At 32.0% G+C, this 20,328-nt stretch overlaps 1 protein-coding gene across 3 annotated transcripts in view; it reads right to left on the bottom strand.

Annotated features, from left to right (window-relative positions):
• Positions 1–20,328, bottom strand: part of VPS13B (vacuolar protein sorting 13 homolog B) — a 777,819-nt gene that overhangs the window by 355,816 nt on the left and 401,675 nt on the right. For all 3 annotated transcript variants that reach the window (XM_023517476.1, XM_023517471.1, XM_023517472.1), the window contains exons 24-25: positions 19,220–19,440; positions 7,955–8,158 (exon numbers count right to left, since the gene is read on the bottom strand). In XM_023517476.1, the coding sequence (XP_023373244.1) occupies positions 7,955–8,158; positions 19,220–19,440 (425 nt within the window). The remainder of the gene's footprint in view (positions 1–7,954; positions 8,159–19,219; positions 19,441–20,328) is intronic.

Genomic DNA, 20,328 nt, shown 5'->3' on the forward strand with positions numbered 1-20,328 from the left:
CAAAACAACACTGTCCTGGAATTTACTGTGACAGAAAATTATAGAGTTAAATCTGAAGATAGTATAGTCATTCTTTGTCCCAATTACAGCAAGCAAAGCAAACAGCTCACTATTTGAGGGATTTTCAGGAAAACGCTTCTCCAAAATAAATACAATTTATACAATTGAAATTCCTACTACTTGAGAATCTATTTAAAAAATAAGATTTTAAGCTAGCTATGTCACATAATGCAATATTTAATGAAAAGGACATTCCAGAAAATGATGTATTGTACAATTAAATACATGACCACATAGGCCAGGTACAGTAGCTCACACATGTAATCTGGCAGGCTAAGATGGGTAGATTGCTTGGGCTTAGGTGTTTGAGACCAGACTGATTAAGAGTGAGACCCAGTCTCCACTAAAAATTGAAAGAAAAAAAAAACCAACCAAACATACAAAAAACCAAAGAAACAAAAAACTAGCCAGACATTATGGCAAATGCCTATAGCCCCAGCTACTTGAAAGGCTGAGGCAAAAGGACTGCTGAAGTCCACAAGAATGTGAGGTTGCTATATGCTATGATGCCACAGTACTCTACTCAGGGTGACAGAGTGAGACTCTGTCTCAAAAGAAAAAAGACAACATAACATGGCCAGTATGACTTTCTTTTATTCCATTTTTTTGAGACAGAGTCTTGCTATGTCGCCCCAGGTAGAATGCAATGGTATGGCCACAGCTCACTTCAGCCTCCAACTCCTGGACTCAAGCATCTGCCTGCATCAGCCTCCCTAGTTGCTGGGATTATAGGCACCATGACCTGTAGAGAAATAGACACCATGCTTGCAAAGGACAGTTACTGATTTTTATCACATTAAAAGGAAATGCTGAGAACAGGACAGTCATTTTGTGACTTGGGAGCAGTCCTCCAAGTAACTCAGTGTTCCAGAATGAGATAAGATTGGTCATTCACTAGTAAGCTTGTGTTAAACATTGATGCTTAATAGTTCTTCATGGGGGTTGTGGGAAAAGAACACTAGGGAAAGAACAGGTGAGGAAAGAGCACGTGGCAATCCTTACGCATGCCTTAACTCTCCACACCTGTTGTGTATAACCTTAATAAACAGCTGCTGCGGAGGGGGCTCTGAGCTACTCTGCACTTAAGGTTAGCCCACCTCCCGCAAGCTTGTACTTCTAATCCATGTCACGCCTGGTTCCTTCCTGCTGCGACTGAGACCAGGGCCTTAGGGGTCACAACAATGACCATGTGCCATCAAACCTAAATTTTTTCTACTTTGGATAGAGGCGGGGTTTTGCTTTTGGTTGAGAAAGACTCTCAACTGTTACTCAGCTGGTTTGAACTCCTGTCCTCAAGTGATCCTCTAGCCTCAGCCTCAAGAGTGCTACTATTACAGTGAACCACTGAGTCCTGCCCAGTATGCTGTTTTTTATGGACAGGTTTTTAGAGCAGAAGTATGTTAAAATTAAATCTCCCTGCAACAGTTAGAAGCATATCATATCCCAAGAATGGAAAACTTTAGAGAAAATAGCATTTCAAATCAACAAGATCTCAATTTTTTTTTCTTTTGCAGTTTTTGGCCGGGGCTGGGTTTGAATCTATCTCCGGCATATGGGGCCAGCGCTCTACTCCTTTGAACCACTGGCGCCACCCAAGACCTCAATTTTTAGCACTACTGGGTATACTTAGTAAGAATGCTAAGAGAACTGTGGCTTCAAATTGAGTGAGCACTCCAGAGAAAAATCTTTGCTTTATTTCCTCATGCAGTTTTAATTGTCATTTTAGATTCATAATATTTCATATAGTTTGTGTATTAATTTTCTGCTCTGTTTCCAAATCTAAAATGAAAATTGGGCCAGAAATAGAGAAGCTGAACTACTTTCCCACACTTCCTTAGGCCAAATTCTAATATAAACAGTTCAATTCTTTTATCATTTTGTTGCAAATTGACCAAAATACTGAGTTTCTTTTCCTAGGTGAATTTATCTTTGTTTATCTGGAAGAGCAAACACTTCAGTTCTCAATCCTTGGCCTGCTTTAAAGTTTAGGGATGATCATAGTTTTGGCCACACTGCTCTTCTCTCTTATCAAAATAACTGCAGCCTTCTTATACAATGACAAAACTTCCCCAAAGGCTAAACACTTCCACCACTGTTTGTGTTTAAGTCAACAGAAGCAAGTAGCCTGCTGTGGTCTCCCATACCTTTGCTCTCAGTATTTCAGTGCCAGGATAGGAAAAATGATTAAGTGTTTTTAAGCTCAGTGCTTAAGCCTTGAATTCGTATCTCCTACTCTACCATGACCCAGACTGAAATACAGGAAGCTAGAGTTATATTTGTGCAAAAAGATAGAAGTACTCCCTCAACATGTCAGCACAAAAAGAATTACTTGTAGTTTAAAGTATAAATCATCTAAGGATCATAGAAATAAATACTTCTATAGAGTAATAACTATTGTTACAATGTGATTTCTTAAACTAGATTCATTTATAGTAAATTCTTTACTATATTTAAATAGAGTTTTAAAATAATAGTTTTGACCCACCTGACCAGGAAAATAATATTTTAAACAATAAAATGTTTAAAATTTTTATGAAGATTTTAGGATGTGAATTTTAACTCAACATAAAAAAAACAATGCTACAATTTCAAAATGGTAGATAAATGACATAAATAAATCTAAGACATGTAAGACAACTTCAGATTAGTAGATTACATCTGAATACAATAAAACTATCTGAATTTTAAAAAAACTAAATCAAGGGACCAATAATTGAGAGACACTTTCTGGTATGATAATTTTGAAATAGGAAAAGCATTATATAAAAATATTTCATTGAATGGTAATTGATGGCTAAACAATGAGTACATAATACACAAGGAAACAACTAAGAGCGAGAATTAAGAAAACAATAAATAGTCTCTAAATTCAGATACTAGATCTGACCAAAAACATAAAATAATTATGTTTAAGGTGATTAAGGATATAAAAACTGAAATTATAAACTCATATTATATATAGAGTTTTATTTACATACAAATATTTGTAGTGATTTAATTAACATACACATTTCTATGCTATGTAACCCTATGACTAAGATTTAAATTACTAATAATATGAGTTGATAATTCAAAATCATATAACATCCATATCTAAAAAACAATAGAATCTATTCTATGTCAGCTTTAAAATAGATTGTGATTATCGTCTGATAATAAAGATAACAAGTGATGGATGGTAGTGGAGAGTTACTGTTCCACATCTGATACGACATTAAAACAATATAATCATTATTTAATACCTATACTTCTGAGCCAATGATAGCCTCTCAAAATAAATCATCTTAAAACCTATCATGTTTCACTTAACACCTTATTTCATATTAACAAAAGATAGCATAAAAAGTACAATATGTAAATAGAAAAAGCAACAAAGGTCAATTCGTTAATATGTCTATTTGTACAGAAGTTAATTACAGCCAAAACAAAGCTAGATATTTCCCTTCACAATAAGGAAAATTATTTAAAAAGAAACTTACATTCAACTTTAAAATATTGCCTAATATTTTAAAAATAACCTAGAAAGTTTATTCAACATAGTACTAGAAGTCCCAGTCAGACCAATTAGGCAACAAAAGAAATAAAGGAATCCAAATTGGAAAGGAAGAAGTAAAATTATCTCTTTTAAAATATAGTATCATCTTGTATGGAAAAAAACTCTAAAGATTCCATCAAGGAAACTTATAAAATACATGGATTCAGCAATGTTGCAATACACAAAAATCAGTTAGTTCTGTTTCTATGCACTAACAGTGAATAATGAGAAAAGAAATAATTCCACTTACAATAGCATATGAAAGAATAAAATACTTAGGAATAACCTAATCTAAAGAAGCAAAAGACTTGTACAATGAAAACTACAACATGTTGCTAAAAGAAATTAAAGATGACACAAATAATTGGAAAGATATCTGGTGTTCCTATATTTGAAGATTTACTATTAAGATAGTAAGTTGTTGTTTAATGGACACAGTTTCAGTTGGGAAAGATGAAAAAATTCTGTAGATAGATGGTTTTGATAGTTGTGCAACAAATGTAAATGTACTTAATGCCACAGTATTGTATACTTAAATTTAGACAAAAAAGTTAACTGTAATTTAAAACTGTAATTGTACAGCAACAAAAATACGTGTTTACCAGCTATAAGAGAGATGTTCATTACTTTTATTTGCCATACGTTGGGCCACTGAAGGGATCCAAATATCTATTTTATGATTAAGTAGTATTTTATCAACAAGTGGTATAAAATAATAGTTTCTAGAAATGTAGCAATATCAATCCTGGAGATAGGGAAAGGATAAAAATGCTTGCCTGTGTTCCCTTTGTAACAATAAAATTAGTGTCATTTGTCCATCTTGTTCTTACCATTTCATTACCCTTCTCCTCTAATAATCTTCTAAATTAAAAGTTCTTCTATATATAAGTAACACCTAAATTAAGACCCTCCAATTTAGATGAGTAATGTATTACAGCCAACTGTCTTTTAAATTAGGATTACTTTGTTAATAATCATGGGAATATATAGGGATTATAAGAATGGTCAGATGAAAAACATACTTCCCTAAAGAGTAGAGCAAGAAAGATTACGTCCTAGCTCATTGTATGAAGACAATAAAATCTTAATATAAAAATATGACAAGGCTACTATAAGGAAGAAAAATTAAAGGCCAATATCACTTATAACTAGATATCAAAATCCTAAACAATTAGCAAACTCAATTCAGTGATATATAAAAAGAAAAATATATAACAACTACCTTTGGTTTGTTTCAGAAATGCAAGGTCAGTTCAACATGTGAAAATAAATCCATGTAATTAGTCACATTAACAGAACAAAGGAGACAAATCAAGTAAATGATAATCTCAACTGAATAAAAAATTTCAAATAGTGAGGAATAAATCTATTACAAAATGAGCAAGATCTTTTCCAAGAAAATAAAAATCTTACTAAAATTAAAGAAGACAAAAATAAATAGAGGAATATCATAGAGACTTTGGACAAATTGTACATAATAGTTAATGGCTGTACTAATATGTTGAGATAACCATTAATATTATCCCCATTTTAAAGATAAGTTAAGACATCGAGATTAAATCATGTAAGTTACAGAGATAAAACTTCACATTGTCTGACTCCAAGGTCTCTTCCCATTAACTTAGAATCATACTACTGTACATACAAATTGGCCCAGTTCCTACCTTGTGTAACATTAATTTTAATTTACTGTTCTTCAATTTTATAGTACATAAGTTGAAAATGCTGGTGTAAAAGACCTTGCTGACAATCTCTTTCAACCATACAGTTACAAATTGACAGAACTAAGAGAAAGATCTTTGCTTACAGGTCAGAAGAAGCCTGTTCTTAGGGCTAACAAAAGGAAAGAGAGTATATACCAAAGAATACAAAGCAGCAGACACATCTGCTAGATTTCCCCAGGTGAAAAAAACAATATACCTTAGAGTATAAATTACTAACATTCTATCTTTTCTTTGAACAGTTACTAAGGAAACTAAACATTACTCAAATTTTCCTTTTTTTTTTTTCTCTTTGATACCAGTATTTTCTGCCCAAACTCTGAAATATGCTTGAACACATTCAGGGATAATATTAAGTGCTAATATAATTCTAGACCATTCATGCTAGTACTGAGCAAATCATATTGAGATGACAGAAATGAGCTCTTCTAAGTAAAAACATCAGTACCTTAAAGATACTTGGATTCACTTTGTTTCTTCTCACCTTTTCATACCAAACACCTCAGATATCAACATATTCAACAGGGCAAAATAAAATAGCATTTCTGGTATTACATTAGTTTTGAAATGGTTTATCTAGCATAAGCCACATAAGACACATATAATTTCTTCAAGGACAGCTATTATTAACAAATTTATTCTAAGTTTATCCAAGGATTAATACCTTCCTCTGTAACTGTAGGGCATGTTTATTGTTATTACATTTCACATCAGAGCCATTATATCCTTTTGTGTAAGCTATACACACTATATAATTCTAGAGTGCACCATTCACACTATATCCCCAAATGTCTGACCAATGGCTGTGACCACTTCATGTGTGCCCTGTCTTTCCTGCACCTGCAATATTTTTTAAACCCTTTACAAACGAATACTTCCAAAATAGGATGTCATATTCTTCTTGACATCCCTATGCATATAATACTTACCAAACAACTGTTAAATTGAACACTCCTTTCTGCCATTAAATGTCTCTAAGATTTAACATTATTTATCAATTTCACTTATACTATTCTTATCTAGTGTTTTTTTGTTTGTTTGTTTGTTTGAGACCTCAGCCTCCCCAGTAGCTGGGACTATATGTATGCATCATGATGCCTGCCTAATTTTCTATTTTTAGTAGAGACACAGTCTCACACTTGCTCAAGGGTGGTCTGCAACTCCTGAGCTCAAGGGATCCACCCACCTCAACTTCCCAAAGTGCTAGGATTACAGGCATGAGCCACCAGGCCTGGCTCAATTTATTTAGTAATTTATTACTTCAAGCTTTCATTACTCTACGAAAGCATTTAACCAGGTGTATTTTGTACAATGTTAATAGGGTAGACTGTGAAAAGGGGTCTTTGATTAAATAAGTTTGGAAACTGCTGCATTTAATAATGTTAAGTGGCTTTCTTTATTGCAAGACTTTTAGAAACTTGTGTGTGCTAATAACATTGACAATTTCCAAGAAAGAATTCGTTGCTTTTACTCTAGAAAGGATAACTACATTAAGGATCCATTTCTAGACTTTTTACCTCTTTCTCATTGGGAAAAAAGAAAAGGAAAGGAAAGAATAATTCCATCACTTAGGTCACTAGGTTTTTTAAGATTTGAAACAGGCAGATTGGCAGACAGGCAGATAGAGAAGTTGCTTGTATAAGGGGTTAAAGAGATCTACTTCAAAGTGTTAAAACCTCATAGCAGGTGAAATTTACCCTTTTGCCTAAGTGCATTTGCTTTTACTGATTTCTAAGACAGAACATCAACATCCCTTTTACTTGACTCTTTTCACATTCCATATTTTGCCAATAGCTGTGAATATATTCAAAGAGTTCTTAAAACACAGCCATTATACTGAAAGATGGAACTGTTTTGTTTGAAACTTTACCATGAGTTTGCCTCTATTTCAGAAAAATCAAACCACCAACAGCAATACCACTTGTGGTATTTAATATAGACTTGTACAATTCTATTTGTAGTCATCATATTCACAGTTATTATATGACCTGAGTACTTTGTCTTCTAATATAATCTTGCCTAGACATTTATATAATGGAATACATAATATTGTATGTTAAATTGGTTTCATTTTATTTATCCTTTAAATTTTCTTTATGTTATGATGTATTTTGAAATTACATGTATATATTGGTTACATTCTTTTACATTTTCATTTCAGGACAGTAAAGGAAACATCATAAAACATCTGTTACATAAAAAATAAAAAGAAAGGCTTTTATGATGAGGGGGGAAGTAGGAGAGGGCCTTGGGTCTGGTAGGATGGAAAACCATTAATCTAAAGATTACAAATACTCTAGTTCATAAAAGAGATAGAGAAATAGAGAGGGAAAAGGGAAACATGAGTTTCTTTTTTACTCAGTTTCTAAGTTTCCATACTTCTGAGGAAACATGTATTTTTCTGTGTGTATGTCTCAGTTTTTACCATTTCATACAACATGTATTTTCCTAAACTCCCTCTGAAAGTGATAAAAAACACTTGGACCTAAAAAGAATAGTATGCACAATTCACTGCTGCTAGTGTTCCTCACAAGCCTGTGGAATCTGTTAGTTCCCAAAGTGGTAAGATTATCTTCATTCTTAGCCATAATATGGAACTCTGTGTTATTTGTTAGCAAGATTTTTCAAAAACACTTACCTCAGTAGTAGTTCCAATGTCAGCAGAGGGGCTGCAGGTGCTAGTATCTGGAGGAGCTGTGCCTACACTGCTTCTAACTGGAGAAGTAGGGACAGGACCTGCGATGGTTTCTGGATAGACTGAAGATGAATTGAGATTCCCTCTCTTTTGAATCTTATTCCAGACCTTATTCATGGTATCAGTTAGCTCACGGAACAGCTGGACCTGACCATAAAGGGAAAAACAAACAAACAATAATGATTAAAAAAAAAACCACCACAACAACAGAAAACAAGTCTATCAACTTCTAGTCATAATTCACTTAAATATTAAATATAAATAAAACAACCAGACTGGAAAAATACAATTCTAAACAACAAAAATCTGCTAAATCCATCACAAATCATGATTTACTCATACTTGAAATTTGTCTCATACTCATAACTTGTGATATTTTATAATCTGACATTCTGTGAATTAAAACTATAGTAATAAAAGCACAACTTAGTACCAAACAGATTTATTTTAATATATATAGAATAAATACAAATGCCTCTTAACCAGAAGACAGGATCAAAGGTAGAAATCAAATACATCTTAGTAAATGCAATTATTTAGTGAAATAGAAAATTACTACCATCCTTATCTATTTTTCCAGAATAAATGTAAAACTAGATTTCTTGCCCAGAAAAATAAATTTTAAAAGAATGATATAATATATAATAGTAAAGATAAAATGTTACATATGAAACTTTTCCATAGATAATATATCCAACTTACTTTACTATAGGATATGTCATTCCAATATTTGGTGGAAAATAAACTGTTTAACTTGCACATTGTTTGACTGAGTTCTAAGATATTTACACAAGATTTCATAAATAAGCATTAATCATGGAATTTTTATAACATATTGCCATGCACTGTATAAAACAAGCCCAAGAAATAAATGCAAATATAATATATAAGCAAATCCACAGCTGGATACCATATTCTACTTGCCATTTTTTTAAAGTATAATTCTCATATTTATAAAAAGTTTCAGCCCCAGGACAAATCCAGATGATGAAGCTGGCTTCTTATGTGGGTAGAACAGATGCATGAAAACACTGTTGTCAATCCTTATTTGATATAAAACAGTACTAGAGTGTGCAGTTCCCTCTTGCTTTTGGTGTAATAAAGTTTCAAATCTCAGGTTATAACTATTTTGTTCAGAAATAATCTAATGAATAAATATATTACAAAAAGCTTCTTAGAAAAATGTTAGCTCAAATTTTTGGTTCTTTACAATCATGAATAAATTTCTCTCTAAAAAGAAACAATTTTCTTGCAATAATAGCATAAACCATAAAAGTTAAGTTCTCAATACTTCTAAAGGCATTGATTTATTTATTTAAGAGAATGGTTGCTTTTATTGTCACTACTTCTGATTCCCTTTATTGTTTACTAATTCCTCTTACTATTGAAAAATCATGCATAAATGTCAACAAGTACATTGTGTGTTTAAAATGCCAAGCAAACAAAGATATAAACTTTAAACATATTTCTATTGTCTTTTTCTTTTTTTTTTGCAGTTTTTGGCTGAGGCTGGGTTTGAACCTGCCATCTCCGGCATATGGGGCCAGCACTCTACTCCTTTGAGCCACAGGCGCTGCCCTAAACATATTTCTATTTTCAAAAAAGAAAGTTGCTAACAGAAAACTTTGAGACTTCCGAATTTAGAAGTTTTCTTAAAAAGGCAAAATAATTTGATATTCAACTATTATCCTTTAAGTCATACTGAAACACTATATTAATTAAAGCTATGATGAAATATCACATTCCACCTATTAGAATGTCTAAAATTAAGAAGCCTGACCATACCAGTATCAGTGAGGATAGCAAGCAATTAAAACTCCCATTTTCTACTAGTGGAAATATAAAATTGTGAATAAAAATGGTTGGTTTGGGGCGGCACCTGTGGCTCAAACGAGTAGGGCACCGGCCCCATATACTGGAGGTGGTGGGTTCAAACCTGGCCCCAGCCAAAAACTACAAAAAAATTAAAAATAAAAAATAAATAAAAATGGTTAGTTTTTGAAAAAGTTATATGCCTAACATACATGGTCCAGTCATTCCACATCTAAGTAATTTCCCCCACAAATGAAAGCCTATTTTCATACAAAGATGTGTACATAAATATTCATACCAACATTATGTCTAACAGCCAAAAATCGGGGGAAAAAAATCACAAATGTTCATTAACAGGTAGTAAACAACTTGAAATATATCCATTTGACAGAACTCTATTTAGCAATAAAAAGAAAGAAATTATTAATGTAAGCCAATCACATGAGGTAATCTCAAAATAATTAAGCAGAATACTAGGCTAAACAAGAATAAAGCTGATTTCATTATACAGAATCCTAGAAAACAAAAACTAATCTATAATAACAGAATCAGTGGTTGCCTGTGATAGAGTAAAAGTGGGAAAGAGAATTCCAGAGCTGCATAAAGAAACTGAAGATGTTGGATTTAATTATTATCCTGATTGTGGGGATAGTTTAAAGTGTGTATGTATCGTATCAAATTGCATAATTTAAACACACAGTTTACTGTATATTAAATGTACCTTAATTAAACTTTTAAAAAAATTGTCTAAAAAATGAGCACCACATTAGGCAGTTTTACATCAGTTTTATATGAAGGTGACTCAATATTGATAATATCTTGAGTATTAAATGCTAACTGAATAGAAAAAATATAGCACTTCATTTTTAAAATTTTTTCACATATATTTTCTCTTTTTATCTATATCCATTCAAAAAAAGGACTTACTTCAACTGGAGAGGTTGAGAAAAGCCTTAAGGAGATATTTTTCCTGAAGGAGAGATAGGATTTAGGGGCATACAAAGTCATTCTATTAAGAAGTACAGAATGAGCAAAGGGTAAGTGTAGAGATTAGGATATAGGGGCAATGAAGAGCCCTATGCAGTTAGAGAGGAAGGGCTTATTCTACAGGGTATTAACAGACAATGGAGTCAGACAGAATAGAATCATAAAGATAGAGAGGAAGAAGAAAAACATGGATATACAATGTCAGTGGAAACCAAGGCAAAACCAAATTTCACCAAGCAATTTAGTGATTTGTATTGAATAATGAGGAGAGCTCTAAGTGAATGCAAATTCGAAAAACTACTTCATTGTCATATATGTTGTTACTAATTATTAAAACTGTTTCAAAAAGAGTTTTCTTTTTTAAAAATACCCAACTTTCTATATAAAACATTATACTTATACTTGTTTAATTTTGTTTAAAAGGTAAAAATCAGGAGGCTCAGAGAAATTAAAAATGAGTGAGTGGAACAAGGATACAAACCCCATTTTGTTTGAATTTAAATGTTTTGTTCTTATAGAGAAATGCCAAATTCCATTGCCTTGGTAAAAACATAACTTACAGCAATAAAATACAATGAATAAATGAATAGGAATAGGGCAAAAAATCTGTTCTTTCTCTAGTTTCACACAGTTAAAACCCAAAAATACAAAGATAGTTTTATGTTCTTGAGAATGCAAATAGGAAGACAATATATCAAATTATTGACCAAGGGAAAATTAAAGTTTTATTATGTTAAATAAAGAATTCTATAGGGTCATTTAATTTCTGAATTAACACAATTTTTAGGGTTTGTGAGATTAGCATATGAAGACATCAAGAAGAATTAGGAAACTTTAATAAAATAGTTAATATTAAGGTGAGGAGTGATGAAAATCACTTGATGGCACAAAAATACAAGGATATTTGATGGAAGTGTCTTGGATTGTGTATGAAAACTCCACACTGTACCCCCAAAGTGCATCAATGTACACAGTTACCATTCAATAAAAAAAAAAAAAAAAATACAAGGATATATATGTATCTATATATGTATATATACAGATGGATAGATATATACGTAGATATAAATACAAGGATATATATGTATGGATATGTATATATACTTGTATATATGTGTATGAATATGTATATCCTATGTATATATCCTTATATTATTATCTACATATGTATGTGACTACATATATATATAGATATATATCTATCCATCTCTCTCTCTATATATATACATATATGTCGATACATCTTACTTGTATATATATACTGACTAAAAACCTTGTAGCAATGAGAGGACTAACAAAAACAATAACCTCTGATATGACAACAAATTTGCTCTGGGCCTACTTTACATACAGAGCTTGCAATATTTTATAAGAAAATAAAGTATATGAGGGGTCTATATGTGAATAATAAAGAAACAATAATGTACTAGGGTCATACTTCTAAAGTCATCCTATTGGATACACCAAAGAAAGGTAAATTTATTTGGGAATTATTCTAATAAAATATAATAAAAAACTTACATACTGGCTATATTCAAAAGCCATATTTACATATTCTTAAAGTATATGCAAAACTTAGTAGACTCATACATTGTTTTGAGAAAAAGGTTCATAGCTTTTATCACGTTCTCAAAGTAGTCAAAGGAATAAAAAAGGACATAAAGTACTGATCTTCAACTCTTCCTTACAACATATATATTTTAAAAACAAAAAGTAAAAGCAAAAAAAGATGAATTAGTCCGCAAACATTCACAAGAAAGAGATTTGGAGTCACTAATTTTAAAAGAATAAATAAAAGTAAGAAATCACAAAATGCTATGTGTATGTGTACATGTGTTCATATACAGGAGGGTTCATGATGTTCTTTTAATTAAGAAAAAATGATTCTTGGAAAATAAAAAGAGAAATATAGATATATATAACAATGAAAAATTAAACATTTTTGGCAAAAGATGTCAGTTTTTCTTAATTTTTAAAAAATAGCAAATGTATTTTCATTCAATATTTTAAAAACACTGATTTTATGGCAACTTATAAATAAATATCTATTATAAAAATAAATTGTTACTTTTACCCAAGAAAACAATATAACCAAAAACTCCTTTCCAAATACAAAGCAGTACCCTTTGTTTAGGGGTGTTTTAACATTTATGTGTATTTTTGCTTTTAAAAAAGATGACTGTTGATTAGAACCAAGTACAAAACCACTTAGTTATGTCTAAGTTCTGTGTGTTAAATATATATTTTTTGATAACCCAATTTAATCACCTTATTCTTTTCTTAAATGATTTTTCTCACACAGAGGCAGCAATACTCTTGGATGGGTAGATCGAGAAAACTGTTTTTGATCACAGACAGACCATACCAGTATCTACAATATATACTTGGCTCTGAGGGAAAGGCTGTGAAATAGGCTCAGTTTAGAAAGTAACAATGAGTTTGTAACTAAAATAATACTAGTCATTATTAAAAATTGACAGTATTAGGTATCTTTGTTTCGTGTTTCTGTGGTTTAAGTGCATCCACAATTTCTTCACAGTCTTCACTCATTGCCTGTGCCCAGAGAACAACTGCGTACATTAGATCTGTTCTGACTGTGAGAGATACCTTTCTTTAAATGATCCAAAAAGTTTGTATTCACTGACAGCATAGATTCCTTTGGGATTATCAGGACAAGATCTAGATAAATGCTCCTTTTCCTATAAACAAAACACTTTATAAAAGGAAATTCACTAAGACCTGTATGTACTTTAGCCTTACACTTGGTTATTTTGTACTCTGTGGACCCACATAGGTAAATTCCAGTGCCCATATCTTGAGTTTCAAGGGCTGCTAGGAATCTACAACTCCTTGACCAGGTTCTCTACAAGAAGAACATACCATTGCATATTTCTTTGCTGCTTGTCTTTTCAATTGTCTTCTTTCCCATGGACTGCCTTTCTTTAAAGCAACTGCATTTCTCCCTTGCTATACTCTCCCCATTATGAAACTATCTGTGAGTTCGGTCTAGGTATTCCAAGAAAAAATTCACATCATCATTTAATCACTCTTTTTCTTTTCTTTTTCTTTTTTTTTATGTTTGCTTGGGGTGTATAATTTTTAAGGTGTATTTTATTTGTTTCAGTTTTTTATACTTCAGTAGATTTCGGCTCATTCCTTGAAAGGACCCCTTCTTCATGTCTTCCCTGATGTTGCAGGCAAAGATGTCTTGTTACAGAAGGGAATAACTCATGCCCATCCAGTCATAGTTTCATCAGTGGTACTTTATCAATTGGACATGAATCTTCCAGAACACCTGTGTTAGGGAGCCATAAAAGCCTGCCAGATGCTATAAAGTTTAAAGGCAAATTAATTACATTCTAGAAAAAAAATGTATGTATTTACAGAGAAGCTCTTTCAAATTGCTAAGAAAGGAAAACTAGAAGACTGGGTAAATGATATGAATTACCAATTTACAAAAGAGCAAATTTACTGTTCAATAAACATTAGAAAAAAAAATAATCAATGTGGGCAGTGCCTGTGGCTCAAAGGAGTAGGGTGCTGGCCCCACATACTGGAGGTGGTGGGTTCAAACCCAGCCCCAGCCAAAAACTGCAAAAAAAAAAAAAAAAAAAAAAATTATCAACTTTAAAAAAAAAAGATCCACCTTATTAGTAAGCAGGAGAACACAAATTAACATAAACAACATGAATATTAATTCACAAAAGAGCCAACTCAATGAACAATAAACACTTGAAGAGATGCCCAACCATCTGGTGTCATTTCCCTTGATCATGAACATATTTTAAACACTTCATGTAGTATATTTTTATCGGTACTAGATTCTCTTATCTGAACAGATCTTCCTTTAGTTTTCAAATACAAAAGGTTATTTTTACTTGATTTTGAATCTGGATTGAATACTTTTATTAAAATTTTCATAATTTAAAGATACTCTTCTGGCCTCCATGATTTCTTACAAGAATTAAGCAGTCATCAAATCTTGGTTCTCCTGTGATGTGTCATACATAGATTTTTTTCATGATATTTTCAAAATTTGCTCTTTGTGGATTTCAACAGTTGGATCATGGTGTATGTAGATAAGGCCTTCTTCACGTGTTTGTATTATTCGTCTTTGTTTCCCTTATGTGAGCCTTACACAAAGTACTCAATAAATATTGGCTTAATGCATTTGGGAGGGAGGAAAAACAAATCAAGCTATCCTCTGGAATTCTGAAACAATTCAAAGAGTCTGGAAGCATAAACTGAAGCAAGCACTCACAAGAAAGAGGTTTATGTGGCTCAAGTTTTATAATTAACATTCACGATCTTTTCTCTTTTTTACCATTAGTATTTAAAGTTATGTTTCCCTCTAAATACTGCCATGAGCTATATCTACTTTTTTTCATTGTCATTCAATAAAAATATTTTCTAATTTCTCAAATGATTTCCTCTTTGAGATTATTTAGAAACATGTTATTTAAGGTCTAGATATTTTAAAATTTTAAAGATATTTTATTGTTATTGATTTCTAATTTATTGGTCAAATAATACACGTACATATGATTTTGATCCTCTTAAACATGAGACCATGCATTCCTGAAAAAAAAAGTGCATTCCACAGTGGTGGAATATAGTGTTCTAAAAATACCAGAAAGATCAAAGTGAGTTCATGGTATTTTTCATTTCTTCTATATCTTTACTTATTTATCTAATAGTTTTATCGACCACTGAGAAGTATATTATAAAAATTGTCTACCAAGGTTGTACAATTATCTATTTTTCCCTTTCATTCTGTCAATTTTTTGTTTTAGGTTACTCTTTACCCCAGTAATACTATTTTGTTTATTTTATCTGACACTCAAATAAGTCCAGCCTTCTTATGCCATTTCTATCTTTTCATAGGCACCTATGTATAACCTTTTTTTTTTATATTTCGTGTGCTTCATTTTTAGATAGTATATACTACAGTCTTGCTTTTATACCCGCCCCCCAACTATATATCTTTGCCTTTTAATTGGAGTGTTTAGACCCATGCTTTGTGAACTACATTGTTCTATTACCACTCTTGAACTCTTAGCCTTAAGCATACTTCTCGCCTCCACCTCACAGAGTGCTGGGATCACAGACATAAACCACCAGGCCCTCCTCATGTTCTGTTATGGACACTCAATTCTGCAGCTATAGCATGAACGCAACCATAGACAATGATTGCTATCACAAGGAAAAATGCTTGTGGCCAAATTTAGCCTGTTAGCATTAGTTTGCTGATTCTTAGTTCAGACCATTAATATTTAATGTAATTATTGATACAACTGGCTTAGCTTTACCATTGTATTTTTTGTTGTTCTGTTATGATTTCCTGATTTCTTTAGGCTTATTTGAACATATTTCAGTATTTAATTTTAATTAATCTATTGGAGTTTTTGCCCATCCCTTTGTATTTTTGCATTTGTTTAGTAGTTGTTCTAAAATATTATAATATACATACCAAAACTTTCACAACCTACTTAAGAATTTACATCATATAATATATAAAAACTTGGCTCTTTACCCCATCTTTCTCTAGCCTTAATGTTATAGTTTGCCTTACATCTCTTCCATGTCTCATATATTACATCTACACAAACTGAAAAATGCCATGCTTTTTACATTAAAAGTTACACATACATTAATAGTTTTTCCAAAAACATTTACCATCTCTATTGGCTTTCCTTCATTCCTAAAAATCCAGGTTTTCATCTGGTATCTTTCTTCACCCTGAAAAACTTCCTTTAGCATTGTTTGAGGAATAGAGCAGCTGGTGACAAACTTTTAGTTTCTTTTATCTAAGAAGAATGTGTTTATTTCACTTTCACTTCTATGGGGTGTCTTCACTGGGTTAACAGGTCTTTCATGTTAGCACTTTAAAGATAGTGTTCTAAGGGCTTATGTCTCCTATGGTTTTTAATGAGGTATCTGTACTCATTCAAATCATTGCTTACTTATATAGAATGTGTCTCTTCCTATAACTGCTTTCCAGATTTTTAAAAAAGTTTATGTTTGGTTTTCAGTTTTTCAATCACAATGTGTCAAAGTGTATTTTACTTGAGTTTATCCTATTTGGGATTGGGTAAACTTCTTGAATATGTTAAAGCCTGTCTCTTTCCCTAAATTTGGGAAGTTTTCTATAGTTATTCATTTTATTCTGCCTGAATCTTTTTCTCCTCTTTTTCCAAAACTCCCATTAGATAATATTAGTTTTTTTTCCCCTTCTGTTGTTGAAACTCTGTTCATTTTTCAAATTTTTTTCTCTGTTTTTCAAATTCAGTAATTTCTACTGATCTGTGTTCAAGTTCAGTGACTTTCTTCTATCATTCTCAGGCTTCTTTAAACCCACATAGTATAATTTTCTTCCTTCAGCGACTGTATTTTTCAGTTCTAAAATTCCATTTTGTTTATGCTTTCTATACCTCAGTTGGGAAGTCTTTTTTATACAGTGTGCTTTCTTCAACACCTGGTGAAAAAAAATTATAATAGCTGCCTGAAAGTCTTTTTGCAAATCCATCATTTAAAAGTACTTTGAGAACATTTATTTACATAGTAATTGTTAGCTTTTATATTGTTCCCAGAGTATATAGGAATAATCAGTTGAAAAAAGTAGGCTGACAGGGCTTATGTTGCCACGCGGGGAGTAGATCTCCTAAACTTTCCTTTGTTAACACCTGTGATAAAGGATCTAAAGAAGTTGAATTTGTTCTTCTACATTCTGTTTGGTAAAGCTGCCATAGCAAAGCACCATAAACTGGGGAGCTTAAGAACAGAAATTTATTGGCCAAAATCAAGGTATCAGAAAATCAAGGTATCAACAGGGCCACATGCCCTTTAAGACTAAGACTGAGTAGAATCATTCATTAGCTATCTTCCTAGCTTCTAAAGGTGTCTGGCATCTTTGGTGTTCCTTAGCTTTCAGATTCATCACTTCAACTTCTGCTTCCATGTTTATATGGCACTTTCTCCTTGTGTCTTCAGATTATCTGTCCTCTATATGTGTCTGTGTCCAAATTTCCCTATTTTATAAGGATACCCAGTCACATAGGATTAGGGCCCACCCTAATTAACTCATTTTAACTGTATTTCTTCTGTAACAAAGCTATTAGCAAATAAAGTCATATTCTGAGATATAGGATGTTAGGACTTTAATATATCTTCTTGTGAGAACACAATCCAACCCCTAACAGTTTCCCTTCTTCTTGGAAATGTCTTTAAAGCAACCATTAGCAGTAGCATTTAAAGAGTAATCTCAGAGAAGGTAAGTCAATTTCATAAATATTCTCTTCTCTATCATTATAGATTATAATGGAAAGCAAAATGGCCACTAAACTAGAATATTTAGTATCATTTGAAGGAATCTACTACTTATTCTAAAAGAAATGACTTTTATAATAGAATATAAATTTTTAAGTTTTTATAATAGTGTTCTTTTAATATAATTGCCTTGTCAATTTTAATTATATGCATTTTTATAAGGCTCTCATCTACATATTAGCAGGTCTAATCTTTTCAAAGGGTACTAACATATTGTATAAAAAGTCATACCAAACTGTATAGTCCATGGTAAGGAGCAAGGGAGAAGAGAAGAAAGAAGGATGGTATCAAGATGGTGGCTATATAAAATATGGAATGACACTTGAACCTACTTCATAAAATCAAACTTAATTTTTTAAGAGAGTTTTATTACTCTCTATTTTTACTCTCTTAAAAAGTGAGTAAATGCAGTGGCTATTCACAGGCATAATCATGGCAGATTCAAACTCCTCTGCTCAAGGATCCTAAAAAGAATTATTTTAAAAATATAACTTCAAATTATTTTCAATATAGACAACAAGTAAAAATATAGTACCATCTACTTGAGGTTAAAGAAATAAATTTTATACAATTAATAATTTATATAAACTCTGTTGATTTGAATTTATATTATATTGTAAAATTGTAAGACATAACATGATTGCCCTATGACAACTAAAATCTTATGGGATTAATAAAATGCCTTTTTAAAATAGTAAATACTTCTATTTGTCTCTTCTAAAAAACTATAAGCAAAGTTCTGAGTAAGAATATGATTGAAAATTACATTTGATCAGTTCGACAGACTCATGGGTCTAACAGTAAAATAATTCTTCAGTGTTTAAAAACATTACATCTGTAACTGATTTCATTCCATCAGACAAAAGATGCATTTGTACTGCCACCATTACATTTTCAAGAGTTTAAATTACAAAACTTGAGAGAGCTTCAAAGCAATTCTTAATCTAACCACGCTAATCTTGATAGCCCAGCTAAAATTAATTTAGGATACTTACTAGAAGAGAGACCCTTCAACAAAATGGATAACTATTGTTTTAAAATCACATTACATTAAATTTCCTTTCATAAATCAAATGTACTAACCTGGGGATTAGAGCATTTTATCTCTAGTGATTCTAGGTCAACATGGAGACAGACAACAAATGAATGTCGCATATCAGGTCCTGTAGCAAGTAGCTTTTGAGATGTGACAGCTAGAGTAGAGGTACAACCCATAGGTTCCACCAGGCAAAGTGTCACTTGTTTTCCAAGAAGGGTATATATGCTGAAATGATGCAAGCTGATAGTCCAAGGAAAAGCATCACCTGATAAAAAGGACAAAGGGAGTAAGGAAGCAGACATACAAAAATATGGTTAATTGCCACTGGATAGTAAATAGTCTATTATTTATATATTTTTCTGAGATAAGGGTCTCATTCTGTTGCCTAGGTGATTGCAGCCCACAGTAGTCTTAAACTCCTGAGCCCAAGTGATCCTCCTGCTCAGATTTCTGACTATCCAGACTACAGGTATATGCAACCTCAGCCAGCTAATTTTTTATTTTATGTAGAGACAGGGTCTGCTATGTTGCCCAGGTTGGTCTCAAGTGATCCTCCCAATTTGACTTCGCTAAGGGCTGTGATTACAGGCATTAGCCACCATGACCTGCCTGTTTACATTTGAAATGAAAAACATTCAACATTTATGATTAATACTGTCTTATAAAAAGCACACTGCACTCTATCCGAGCAGCAGAGTTAGACCCTGTCTCTAAACAAACAAACAACAAACAGAAAAAAAGCAAATATAGTATCCCAAAGTAGCCAAACAATTTACAAGTTACTTAAAAATTACTTTTTAAAAATGTTTGTATTTATCATAACATACCATGTCTAAAATTATGTACCTTATAAGACACATATGAATAGAAATTAAATAAATGAGATAAAAATATAAATAGAAGTTCTAACTTCCTCTTTTCTTACCCCAGTGAACTGTATCATGCAACTGTTGGGGATATATGCACCATGCCATTGAGAACACAGAAAATACATTAAATTAGGAAAGGGCAATAATTTATCTATGGATTGAAAATGACCATAGATCTGGCCATGGAATGAGAAAGAAGAAGAATAAACAATCTACTATGACCTGTAAAGCCACCTGCATCAGAATCATGTGAGGCACTTATTTAAAATAGAAGTAGCTAGGTT

This window comes from Otolemur garnettii, unplaced genomic scaffold, assembly GCF_000181295.1.
Source record: "Otolemur garnettii isolate 467f Iridium unplaced genomic scaffold, OtoGar3 scaffold00004, whole genome shotgun sequence".
NCBI classification, from domain to species: domain Eukaryota; kingdom Metazoa; phylum Chordata; class Mammalia; order Primates; family Galagidae; genus Otolemur; species Otolemur garnettii.